At 37.6% G+C, this 14,264-nt stretch overlaps 1 protein-coding gene across 1 annotated transcript; it reads left to right on the top strand.

Moving 5' to 3' along the window:
* The first annotated feature begins 8,943 nt into the window (after positions 1-8,943).
* LOC129258608 (uncharacterized) lies at positions 8,944-11,106 on the top strand. Its single transcript, XM_054896848.2, has one exon. The coding sequence runs from the start codon at positions 8,944-8,946 to the stop codon at positions 11,104-11,106; it is 2,163 nt and encodes a 720-aa protein (XP_054752823.2).
* The last annotated feature ends 3,158 nt before the right edge of the window (positions 11,107-14,264 follow it).

Here is a 14,264-nt window from a genome sequence, read left to right as displayed (position 1 = left end):
AACTGACAAGAAAAAATGGAGATATGGCTCACGAAATAGAGGAATGTAGAATCTAGTTTTGAGAAAAAAGTCATGTCCCATAGAGATTACATGCAAAATGAGTAAAAATGACATGCCTTTATTATTCGCAATTTTTCAGGATGATCCGTTTATTAATATGAAAAATAAAGGCAAAAACTCAGAAAGAGTAAGACCTTAGCTACAACATATTCAAAATTGGGCGAAAATTGATCAATATTCACGGAGTTAGAGCCAAATTTGCATCATTATTATGACGTCATAACACGCAAAATGGATATTTTGACTTCCGACGCCATTTTAATGACGTCATAATATACGTTAGGGTCAAATGAGACATGATATCATATGTATGATTCATACTCTATCGAAATATGAAAAAAAAATTGGGGGTCCCTGTTCGTTCTGAAGAGCTACAGTGAATTTTTAATAGGCATGTTTTTGCCCATATAGAGCTTATGGAAAGAGCTCGCACGCACGCGTGCTGCAAACTTTAAATGGGTGCTCATTAGAGAGCTGATCGAGGTATCAATTTGATCAGAATTATATCATCAATAGATAGACATAGAAAAAACAACGAATTTATGCTGCATAATGCTGTTACGCACGAAAACGCGCGCAATATATTGAAATGTTTAAAATGACCTGAAACGTACTCAAAATTAATTATAGACGATTTTGAGCATTTTTTCAATTTTGACGCGCATATACACGCGTCATGACCTTTGATGGCATCGACAGTTGACCTTTGACCTTAAGTTTATTTGATGTAAATATGACTGATTTTTAATGATCTGTTATGTAGATATGATCAAATAAAGAATATTACAAAATGGCGCGTAGATGACGGCACCATGACTTGATGACCTTAAAAAGCTTAGTATGGCGTCTCTATGATAGACTTTATATATGACAAAAAATTCAGCTAAATTGATGTAGCTAATTAGGAGAAAAGTTGCCGACAAACATAGGTGCGAAAAATAAATAAAGAAAATTCTGACGAAATTAAGAGGTGATCTGTCAGAGACAGACCACCTAAAAATTCAAGAATGCTAAAATTCTATCATTCTCAATAATAAATTACAGATCAGTACTCACTGTCTAAAGTTGACAAAGTGAAGATGTCTCTGGTAGATGAATGGACTCTTTACACTGCTGAGTATTGATACAAGTTTCTCCTGAAAAAATACAATAAAATTTGAATTTATATTTAAAATTATATTTAAATTTATATCTAAAATTATATTTTTTTAAATTAAAAAATTAAAATTTAGATTTTCTGTATACTAGAAACAAATTCAACCAGCCAGGGTGACCAGATTTGGACAGTCCAAATACGGGACACATCAATGTCGGATGTGTGTGTGTGTGTATATATATATTTATATATATTATATAAATATTGTACAATATACTGGATTATATGTAGGACAAATATAAAATTAGCCCAAGTGCAGGTTTATTTCACCGAGGCCGAAGGCCGAGGTGAAATAGACCTGCACGAGGGATAATTGTATATTTGGGGTTCAAATAGTCCTGTAATATTGTATGATAGAATGTTCACTATTTATTATAGTAAATTGTACAACGCCTACTTAGCTTGTTGTACGCGAGCAACTTCAATTCAATTCAATTCAATTGTTTTACTTTCCACTTTCAATTTCATATTTACAATTGACATAGTAACAGATAATCACATTTGAAGTATATACAAAAATTGATATTATAACATTACAATAGTCAATTATCAAATTTAAATCTAATTCTAAATAATTGAAAGGGAGGGAGGGCCAACTGAAAAGCAGAGCTTGTATAATGTAGGCCCCCCTGATATTGTAATTACGTGTTTATAGCAACTGAATTGTTCTTTTGTACAAAAAAAATTAGTTATGTAATATATAATACAAATCATATGTGTCATATTAAAAAAAATTCATACATAGTGTATACAAATAATTAAAGGTTTCCTAATTAGAACTGAAGGCTTAATTTGTAATTGATGAATTAAATATTTAGTAATCATTCAGGAAAAAATGATTTAAGACTTTAAAAAAAAATTGTATAGAATTGCATTGTTTTATATCAATTGTAAAGAATTCCATAGTCTAGGACCCATAAGAATAAATGTTTTTTTTTGTTGAGCAAATGATATTCTATTCAGTGGTAAATGAAAAGAGATTGCTTGACGAGTGAAGTGACTATGAATCAAACTATTAAAAAAAAATATATCAATGAGAGGCAAAGGTAGTTGTTTAGTGTTGAAAAGTGTACAATTCTTTAATTTTCAGAATTGTATTTTTCAAGAATAGATTATTTTATATGTGCCTCAGTGCCTGGAAATCTGCATTTATTACACGAAAAGCTCTTTTTTGCAATATAAATAGTCTATCAATTAGCCAATTTGTTGCATTACCGATAAGCGATAAGTCCATAATTTCCATTGACGAGTGGATACCAGGCGTAAAAAGGGAAAGAGTGGGCAAGTACATTACGTATAGGCCTATATGTAACGTTATAAGGGTGTCACAACAATGTTTAAAATACTGAAAAAGGGGGAAAAATTTCTAATACTTGTAGGGTTTCACAAGCCAAATACATGTTAAGGGACGCATTTTCGTAATCTGGAAAAGACTTGCTTCGCTTGTTTAGGGTCCTTTCTGAAACCCTCCATGGTCGTGCCTGGTATCCACTCGTCAGTGGAATTGTTCCCCCGAAAATTTGAATCTAATCCCCCATTTTGGGGTAAAGTAAAACATAATGCCCAATACATTGTGTGCTAGAGGCATATCATTTGTGTAGGAGGAGCAAGCAAAAGAAAAAACCCGCAAATTCGGATGGTTTTCAGACGGATAGGCCTATTGCATATGCTGTGTACATATCAACACATGCGAAATGGTTTAGCTGGAGAGGTAATCTGACCCTTGGAATCAATTGCCAGTGATCCACCAATAATCCATATTAGATGCAACATCAATTCGATGGACTGTAATGATTTATATATCTGAATATGTCTGAATTCAGTAAGTTTTTCCTCACTCAATATGTACTCAATTTGTTTGAAAAACCACTTTCTTATCCATGTCATAATTTACGTTTCGCTTGTCTCCAGCCAGCTGGAGTCATGATAGTACAGCCCGCCGCGAGCTCAGGCAGGCATATGCTATGATGACCAGTTGTACAAGCATGAAAGTGGGATTTCAACAATTTGGAATGGCATGCTAGTATCGCATGAAAGAATTTTGCACACGAAAAGCAGATCTATCGGGCCTGTAAAACAAAGCTCAGCAATGATTGTAGAACAGTTTTCTATGTTTGATTCTATTGACTATAATGTACAATCAATCTTAAAAATCGAGTCTAAGATTAATCGTTAACTTTATGTGTTACTGGACCCTAATGTTGCGATCCAGAAGTTTGCGAAAATTTGCTATTGTGCTTTTGAAAGAAACGTACTGTACGAATGTGGACCAACTTCTAAAGGATTTTGGACAAAGTTTCGACAAGTGTGATCTTGTCGTCCTCCTAAGGACGACAAGAACACACTTGTCGAAACGTCGAGATTGGGTGGTCCTTTTCAGGACCAACATCTGCCCAAGAAAGATACATGGTGTACCGTGAAACCTACTACACTATTTTTGTTCGCCATGGAAACCTTCAGAAGTTAGAATCGAATTTGTAATCCAAGGAAGTCTTGGCGACCTCTTATAATTTTTAGACTTTGATGTAGAAAAAGGAATATTTCGATTTACAGGAGACATGAAAATTTAAATAAATTTATCATACGAATGATTAACATCTTCGTTATTAAATACATCATGCCAAGTTTCTTCAAGGCTTAATTTCAAACGATCAATGTTTTCATCACTAAACATGCGTCTTTTTGTAAAATCACTGGGGGTATTATTTGGTTGAAATTGATCAGTGTAATGCATAAATATCGGAAAATTATCAGCTATATCTGACAGAACAATTCCAGCATTAAACTCTGAATGTATATTTGAAAAGAAGTTGTCAATGAGAGTTGCTGAAGTTCTGGTTATTCTATTTCTAGTGGGCTTAGAAATGAGAGGCAGGAAGGAAGCAAAGAGGAAGGTCTCTAAAAATTAATGTGTGGAAATATTAACTCAAGAAAAGATCATAATTAAAATCTCCCATTATTATACACTTTTTGTTTTGAATAGAATGATTTCATAAATTATTCAATGAGTCAAGAAAATCAGTATGGTTGCTTTGATGTGGCTTATAGATAAATCCTAAGATGGTTTTGCATTTATTTCGGTCAGTAATCTCAGTAAACAACGTTTCCAACGATTCACTTAAGAATGACATGTCTTCAATGATAACACATTCAAAGTGACTCGGTACAAAGAATGCAACGCCACCACCTATTCTATTTTCACAATTTTAGAAAGCATATCATAACCAGGTAAAGAAAGCAAAATGTCATTTTTGTCTGAAAGTCAAGTCTCAGTAAAACCTAATATCGTATTTTGTGGAACTCCAGTATTATCAAGAAACATACAAAAACATTCACAATTCTTATTTGAACTTCTGATATTAATGTGTAATAGGGATTTATAAGCAGGTCTGGAGTAGGGCAATCTTTTGAAAACATTTTTTGTGATGTTCTCAGTGTAATATTTAGAGGAAATAAGACCCGAGGCATTATCATTTGGATCCAAATAACATTTCAACTCTTCTTATTTATCACAAATCTCTTGAGTAAGATAATTACAATCATTAGAAATGTTCGTCGTTATAATCAAATGTTATTTACAAGGAACATATAGACAAAATAGTATTTACTTAATCTTGGCCATGTCTTCTCGAGAATGAATGATAGGAGATGCTTCATCTTCCTTCCTCAAGTATATCTTTCCATAATTTATAGGCCTATTTTCAAAGGAACTTGAAGCCGGCCTTCTTCCTTTCCACATTCACTTGTCCTAAGAAAGCTCAAGTTGCAGCGATCATGTTTTCATTGATGAAGATCTTCCCAGCCGGTGCTCCATGGATTCCAACATCCTTCGTCAAAACGCTTCTCATCTGTCGCCTTCCTTCGTACACTGCATTCCGAGATCGGCGATTCGTAAATCTCACAATGATGGGTCTCGCACCTCGTTGATCTTTAGGGGAACCAATGCGATGGGCGATGTCACTCTTCATGATCGTCTGATCCACCTTCTGTGCCACCTTGAGTGCTATCTCCTCCGGAATCCCCGCTATCTCGATATTCACCCTGCCATGATACTGGTTCAGGTCTCGGACTTCACCACTCAGGTCACCAACTCTCTCCTCCAGATTTCTGTTCTTTGTTTTCAACTCCTTATTCTCATTTTGCAGCATCTCCATCGTGACCTTCAGTTCATCATACTTGTCACTGAGGAACGACAGTGACTGTAGAATCCCTGTCTGTCCTTCCCGAACATCATGGAGTGCAGATTATAAGAACGATAGCTTGCCGGTGAGTGTTGAAGAGAGCCTCAATATCTCAGATCAGAGAGAGCATCTGACCCAGTTTTAGCTGAATTGTCTTTATTCGGTGGCCCTATATCTGGAGAGGAGCTGTTACTTTGTTACGTCACTGGTATAAAGAGCGCACTGGAGACAGGTTGGTGTCCGCGTAGCCTATTAAAGGAGGATGATGCATATCTATGGTGAATACTGTTCGCGTACCATTTGATACGTGAATTTTGTTATTGTTTCTAGGCTGGAAAAGGCAAAAAATATCAAACATCAGACGATAACACGCGAGTGATTGAGATGATAAAATAGTTACACAGCCGCAGTCCCTGACGAATGCTGAAACAGATGATATAAAAGAATGAAACCTTTCTCAGAATTGACAGAAAAACACTGAAATTCAGGAGCCCGCAAAAAGCATGTCTACCTCGTAGGCTATCATTATCATTGGAGGATGAATGTCAACACGTACCATCCATGTAAAGATGCACAAGTCAGGAAAAGGTGGTGTCACTATAAAAATAAAGATTCAACGCATTGCATGCGCTTAGTAAATGCAGATGCGCAGGACTGACTGGCTAAATACACATTGCCATTAATCGATATATTGGCCTACTCCCCATTCATTTAACATGGGTTTTACCCTCCAAAAAATCGAAAATTATATTGTACATATGTACAATATAACTTTTTAAAGGGAGGTCACGTGGTACCAGTCCAGCCAATCACAGCTTGTATTAATGCATTAATGTCTGTGAAAGTACATAACCAGTTTACCCAGAAAGCATGTGTGTCAATTAATGCATATCACTTGAAAGGTAAACACCTGATAATGCTAGAGTAATTCTAAATGATGATAAGATACATCTTACGAGCAACTTGCATGTTGGTTTTAAATACATGAATGCCACATTATGTAACTTAGATTATATGTCAGTTGTCAAGGTTATTAAAAGAGAGCAAAACCTTTGGAACAAGATAGCTTGTGTGAAAAAAGAAAAATCAAGGAAACAGATCAACTAAAGTTTGAGAAAAATCGGACAAATAATGAAAAAGTTAAGAGCATTTGAATGTTGCGATCACTAATGCTATGGAGATCCTAAAATTGGCAATGTGGCAAAGATGTGTGATGTCACTTGTGAACAACTCTCCCCATTACTGCAGTATATATTTCACTTAAATTGCCTCTTTTATCACATCTAGCGGTAGATCATGTGTTCTTTCTACAGGAGGGCATGTAATACAGATTTTTAAAGAACACATCATGGATGAAGAGTTTGTATCACCATAAGAACAAGCAAAAAGAGACATTTTGAGGGTATTTTATAGTCCATCAAAGGAAAAGACGTTCACATGTGACATCACACATCCTCGTCGCATTGCCAATAGGAGGATCTCCATTGCATTAGTGATTGCAATATTCAAATGCTCATAACTTTCTCATTATTTGTCTGATTTTTCTCAAACTTCCTTTGTTCTCATTCTTTGATTTTTCTGTTTCAACACAAGCCTTCTTGTTCCAGAAGTTTCATTCCCCTTTAAGTTGTATACATTTGGTGACAAATATCCTTTCATTGCTAAATAGGTCTATGCAATTCGAGCTGGATTGTGATAATTTACATTCAGAATTTCAGAGTCAGATAGTTATTGTATCACAATGGTTAAAGTCATAGATGATGTAAAGGATTTATATTGCTCTTGTACTTATGACTTTCTTGTACTGTTTCAACCCATAGGTTTTCACGGAATTTACTTGTTCTCATGGAATTAAAGGAATGGAATGGTTTCATGGAATTAAATGATTTATGGAAAGGTTTCATGAAATTTCTCAAGCATTCAAGGAATTGAAAAGTCAAAGAATGAAGAATAAAGAAATGACATGAAACTTTAAACTCCCGTCCGAGACATTTGTTTTATTTGAACTCTCAAACAAGTCTGCAGCTACAGTTAGGCTTTTAGAAACATTGTTTTTAGATAGCAAGATCATTCAAATTCTACAAAAGTATATTTTTGTTTATCAAATCAGATAATTTTCTTTAGCATTTGTCTTGGAATTCGAGTCTTAAATTAGTGTCTTAACTGTACATAGAATTGAAATATATTTACAATTTGTCAATATGGATCAAATGATGATAATTACCGTAATGTGCAATATATCAAAATCATATACATAAGGGCAATTCCATAGGTTGGTGGACATGAGCTCAATGAGTCTTTGTACATATAGCCCATCTGAACCGTAACGTGAGTAACCACTTTATCTGCACCCCTAGTAAAAACCATGTTGTAATGAGATGAGTTATATCTATTTGTACTGCGCGTATGTACACCCCTTTGCATGCTGGGTAAGGCGCGGCACTGTCCGAAGTTATAAATAAAGGATTAGTCAACTTGTATTATGGAACCTTAACAAATTGCCTTCGAGTCCTTATTTGTATGGGAATACAAATCACAACATGGTGGCAGCGGTGCAGAACTTTTATCATAGAAATGACTGGATCGATTTGTTTCGATATATCTACCCTAAAGATCAGATGGGAAACGTTTTATATTGTGCCGTGTGATTGACGGAATTGACTGAACCGGCCTGGTCGTTTGACCGAAAGCCCAGTGAGACACCGTGCCGAAGTCTTCCCGTTGTGTGCCGAAGGAATCCACTACGGCGCTTGGGGTGATACGTTATGGTACACACACACCCATGAACTTTTCAAGCGCAGGTTGCCATGACATCGACGCGGACTGATATTGATTGGGCAAGCATCGCGACATAAATTATGTTGATGAGGATCGTCGACGTCACAATACGATCGGACGGGACCCTTTTGTGATAACGTCTACATCTAGCTCTAAGTTATTGGGAACGACAAGTAGACCAAGATTTGCTGAACTGGATCCCGGTGAAATTGAGATGTAACAGAGGGCCTGCAGCTCCATCAAGGAGAGACTTTCCATAAGTTTCCACGGGCTGCATAATGAGTATCAGAATGTTCAATGATTATGAATCTTAGATTCCAGTTGAGAGACAAATTGGTTGGTTGACTTAGACTGGATCTGCCAGAAGATAATTTTCACAGATGACAAACTAAGACTAAGTGACCGTGTCAGTGAGTATGTGAAAGGGCATGTCAAGATCAGAGCCTATCTATTTCAAATGAGGAACTGAGACTGTGAATGTATATTGAGCATTGAGGACACTTTCTATTGAATTTGATGTTCTTACTCTTTCTATTGACATTGATATTCCTTGATGTGTTAGAATTAAGGCAATTCCCTGAAATTGTTTGTGTATGAATGATGAATTATTACATGTTTCTCTATTTTGTATGTATAGATTCTAGATTTAGATCTAAGGTGTAACACAAGGTTTTACCAAACAGATCTGTACACCAATCTTCATCTGCACAAAAGAGAAAATTAAGCAAATTTATCACACACAAATAGTGACGAGTTAATAATTTCAAAATGGGGGAAATGACTGGTATTACACCACCTTGTATGGACTGGAAGTCCCAAGATCCTCCATCATCCTTTCAGAATTTTAGACAATATTGTGAAGTAATTTTCAAAGGTCCATTATCAAAGAAATCTGATGAAGAGAAATGCAATTATACTCTCCTGTGGCTAGGACAAGAAGGGATACAAGTATATAAGTCCTGGGCTAAGGAATTCAAGATGCCTGATGAGATTTTTGAAGCTTTCTCCAAACACTTTGAGCCTAAATCAAACTTCCGTGTGAGTAGATTCAACCTCCAGAAGTTCAGACAAGATCAACATGATGATTTTGTGGCCAGGTGTAAACTTCAAGCAAGGAAGTGCAAGTTTACAGATCCTGAAATGGAAGAACGTCTCATCGAACAACTCATCATTGGTACCAAGCATGTCAAGGTTCAAGAGAGACTCTTAGGAAAGGACGAGACACTCAAGCTGGATGCAGCACTTGACACGGCTAGGACACATGAAGCAACAGAAAGCCACATGAGCATGATGAAGGCTGTTGGGAACCACAAGTTGAACATGGACACAGTTCGAAAGAAAACACACACCGAAGGTAAGTGGCAGAAGAAATGCCAAAACTGTGGTAGATCTCATCCGAGTAAGCAGTGCCCAGCATATGGTACCCAATGTCGTGGATGTGGAGGACACAACCACTGGCAGAAGCGTTGCAGGAAATCTTCCCAAGGAAAGAAAACCACCTCGGGAAAATCATATCAGAAGAAGCAACAGGGTGAGAAGTATGAGATGGGACCAAAGAAATACCAAGGTCGCCATTCATCAAAGCAAGTCCATGAAATGCAAGAGGATGATTATCCAGAGGACGAGATTGAAGTATGCAGATTTGAGACAATTACTATCGATTACATTGAGAAGGATGAAGCTTTTGCAGACATCGATATCATGCTTAAGCCAAAGAAACCAGCAGTCCTAAAGGTTAAAGTGGATACAGGAGCCCAAGGAAACCTCCTACCTTTACGTCTGTATAAGCTAATGTACACAGACAGAGTGGGCAAAGATGGCCGACCACTACCTGGGATGCTCAAGAAGACAAGGACAATAGTTACAGGATATGGCCAGAAGGTTATACCATTGTTCGGAATCCACACAATCACATGCATGCGAGGCAACAAGAAGATTGACGCGAGATTCTATGTGGTGGATGCTGATGGACCAGCCCTAGGAGGATTGCCATTATCGCTGAAGTTGGGTCTTGTGAAAATGAACTGTGAGGTGAAGGAGTCCTCAGACTGCACTATCACAGACAAGGAGCAGTTGAGAAAACTCTACCCTGATCGATTTGAAGGCATAGGACAGTTCAGTGGAGAATATCACATAGTCATTGATAAAGATGTACAGCCTGTCATTCACCCTGCAAGGAGATGTCCGATACATATCAAAGATGAGATAAAACAAGAATTGGACGAGATGGAGAAACTAGGTGTGATAGAGCCTGTTTTCGATCCAACAGATTGGGTATCAAGTTTGGTTTATGCCCAGAAACCAAATGGACGTTGGCGTGTATGTCTGGATCCCAAAGACCTCAACAAGGCAATCAAGCGAGCGCATACTACAATTCCTAACCTAGAGGAGATAAAACACAAGTTTGCAGGAGCTCAGGTATTTTCAACGCTCGATGCAAAGCACGGATACTGGTCAGTAAAGCTGGATGATGAGTCAAGTAATCTTACTACCTTTAACAGTCCATTCGGCAGGTACAAATTCAAAAGACTTCCGTTTGGATTGTCTGTATCCCAGGATATATTCCAGCAGAAGATGGACCAGATACTAGAGAAATGTCCGGGGGTAATAGGCTTAGCTGATGACGTCGCCGTCATTGGAGCAAACTCAGAAGAGCACGACCAGAATCTACACCATCTCATGCAAGTAGCAAGGGAACATGGTCTAGTATTCAACATAGAGAAGTGTAGAATCAAGAAGGACCAGATCCGATTCTTTGGATTGATTTTTGACAAGGATGGTGTTCACCCAGACCCTCGGAAGACTGCAGCCATTGATGCCATCAAGGCACCAGCAAGTACGAAGCAGTTACAAGAGTTCCTCGGAATAGTGACCTACATGTCTCCATTTATCCCAACCTTGCAACACAAACAGCTCCACTTAGAGAGTTGATGAAGAAGGATGCAATCTTTGCATGGACAGCATCGCATCAACAGGCATTCGAGTCCATCAAGAAACTGATCAGTGATGAAGTCACTCTGGCATACTTCAATCCTGAGGAAGATGTGGTGATCGAAGTTGACGCTTCATCTAGAGGACTCGGGGCTGCCTTGACACAGAAAGGCAGACCTATAGCCTTTGTATCAAAGTCACTGACTGACACAGAGAGAAGGTACGCCAACATCGAGAGGGAAATGCTCGCTGTGATATTTGCTTGCGAGAAATTCCATACATTCGTGTATGGCAAGCCATTCAAGATTCTTTCTGACCACAAGCCACTTGAGATGATTCATCTAAAGAACCTCGGAGCAGCTCCCCCAAGGTTACAGAGGATGCTTCTACGCCTTCAAGGTTACGATGTAGTCATCAAATACAAGCCTGGACGTGAGATGTTGTCATCAGACGCAATGTCCAGACTCAATCCCCTACCAGGTCCGACTATAGAAACACCAGTGCGCATCAATCATGTCATGTTTTCTGAAGAGAAGATTCAGCAAGTTCGAAATGCAGCTGCCCAAGATGATGAGTTATGCGCATTGAGAGATGTCATCCTTCAAGGTTGGCCTGGAGATCGACGTGATGTAGCACAACCACTGAGAAAGTACTGGGCATACCGAGATGAATTGTCCATTGAAGATGGTGTGTTGCCCAAGGGGTCAAGAGTGTTCATTCCAAAAGCCTTAACACAAGAGTTTCTAGACAAACTACACGATGCACATCAAGGAGTGATAAAAAGCCAGCTACTAGCCAAAAATTCCATCTACTGGCATGGCATAAATTCACACATTGAAGAGAGAGTGAAGTCATGTCCAATATGCCAGGAATATGGAAAGTCACAAACACCAGAACCACTGCATCCTCATGATATCCCGACAAGACCTTGGCAAGTCATCGCAACTGATCTATTCCAACTGGATGGGAAGGAATATCTGTTGGTTGCGGACGTCTACTCCAAGTTTCCAATCGTGAAGAAACTCCAGCATACAACAAGTGCCAATATCATCAGTTTGATCAAATAAATATTTTCAGAACAAGGCACACCTGAAAAGTTATTGAGTGACAATGGCCCACAATACAGTAGCGCACAGTTCAAGACCTTCGCTGAAGAATGGAGGTTCACTCACATAACCTCAAGTCCAAGATACCCCCAGTCCAACGGTTACAATGAACGACAGGTCAAGACCATCAAGACGACAATGATGAAAGCAAAGCAAGCCAAGCAGGACATCAACAAAGCCTTGCAATACTTGCGAGCCACTCCCATTGACCATCACCTACCATCACCAGCAGAAATACTGTTAGGCAGGAAGATACAATCAGATCTTCCAACTAGGATCAGAAACCACGATCCTAACAGAGACGCTATCAAAGAACGCCTCCAAGCAAGACAAGATCAGCAGAAGACCTACTATGACAGGAACACACGTTCCCTTCCACCACTACATCAGGGACAACAGGTTCGAGTGCAGAATCAGGAGAGCGGAAAATGGGAAAAAGGAACAATCCTTAACAAGAGACCTGAACATAAATCTTATTAAGTACAAACACCTAGTGGTCAAACTCTACGCCGCACCCATAGGCATATCCGGGAAACCGGAGAAAAACATGAAACCAAACATGAAACAGAACAGGTCATTCCACAGCTTGATCATGACAGCACTGAAGCAAGTAGTGATACACTCAATTCACAAAAGTTCAGCGACAAACAAACTCAAGACATACATGTCAGAAAAAATGAAAGACAATCCCAGAACACATATATCACTAGATCAGGTCGTCATGTGCACAGACCTGAACGTTTTCACCCTTAAGTGTATTATATGTAAATATGTTTAGGCATGCAAAGTTAAAAGTGCTAAAAGCTTGTTAAATGTTATTAATATGTACGATGATTCAGATAACTAAGAACTGGAAAAATTTTGCAAACAATTTACGTTAAAATTTATATGTGGATTGACGCACTACAAAGCAAAACAAGTGTGTTTAAAGAGTTCAAACTTTTAACTGTTCATATTTTATAGTGAAAAATAAATGCCGAAATCATTGGCATTGTCTGGAATTTTGTTTTGTTAACATTGATGAAAAGAGAGATTTTCAATAGTTGAAGGATTGAGCATATGTTTTTTTTTGGGGGGGAGGGATAAGTTTTGTGAAAATGTATGACATATGATATTGCAAATGAATAGGAAATGTGCATGCCTTTAAAGCCTTTGCAAGTGAGAAGAAATTAAGTAACCAGAATAAATCATTCCAAAATGTTATGGAAACTGTTTGAATTGTTTTAAGGGTAAACACGATATTATTGTTAAAAGAAGGGAGATGTAATGAGATGAGTTATATCTATTTGTACTGCGCGTATGTACACCCCTTTGCATGCGGGGTAAGGCGCGGCACTGTCCGAAGTTATAAATAAAGGATTAGTCAACTTGTATTATGGAACCTTAACAAATTGCCTTCGAGTCCTTATTTGTATGGGAATACAAATCACAACACATGTGTTCTTTATTTTTTTAATTATATACAAATTTGTCTCCCTAATATACTTCTTTGAAATGGATATAATCAACTTTCATAAAAGCCTTGCATGAGGACACTTTTCACTTATGTCCACTTTTCATTTTATGCATGTCCAAATCATGTAACATGAGTAACCGACACATTTCAAAGATTTGCCAGGAGCATAATGAAATTTCCCAAGTTTTGTTTTTATACAAAGGATAGTCAGACTGCGTACTATGTTGTGATAAAGAGATGTTTAGTTCCTATCAATAATAATGGAGTTACAGCTCCAAGTATGAGTCAAGGTGTCTCCAAATGTAACGTGAGTAACCGTGGAATAGCCCATAAGATAATAAGATGATTTTCTCAGCTCAATATTGTATCTGAATGTATTTTAATATTTTTGATATTACAGATGTTTAAATATATAAATTTTGTTAATTTCTAAATCTGAAAGTAATGTGAACTAAGAGCAATACATGAAATTATAAAAACGATAAAGGAGATTATGACAACTAAATTTTAGAAATGTTTGAATCTTTTAACCCGATAGGCTGGAATACCAATTCCGGCCTACTTCAAAAACATGGGTTCTAAATGTCAGGTGATCT

Source organism: Lytechinus pictus, chromosome 4, assembly GCF_037042905.1.
Source record: "Lytechinus pictus isolate F3 Inbred chromosome 4, Lp3.0, whole genome shotgun sequence".
Lineage (NCBI taxonomy): Eukaryota > Metazoa > Echinodermata > Echinoidea > Temnopleuroida > Toxopneustidae > Lytechinus > Lytechinus pictus.
This window is presented reverse-complemented; position numbering and strand designations above follow the sequence as displayed.

Excerpts from the sequence above, each read along its gene's own strand:
- LOC129258608 (XM_054896848.2), top strand. The coding sequence starts at position 8,944 with ATGGGGGAAATGACTGGTATTACACCACCTTGTATGGACTGGAAGTCC.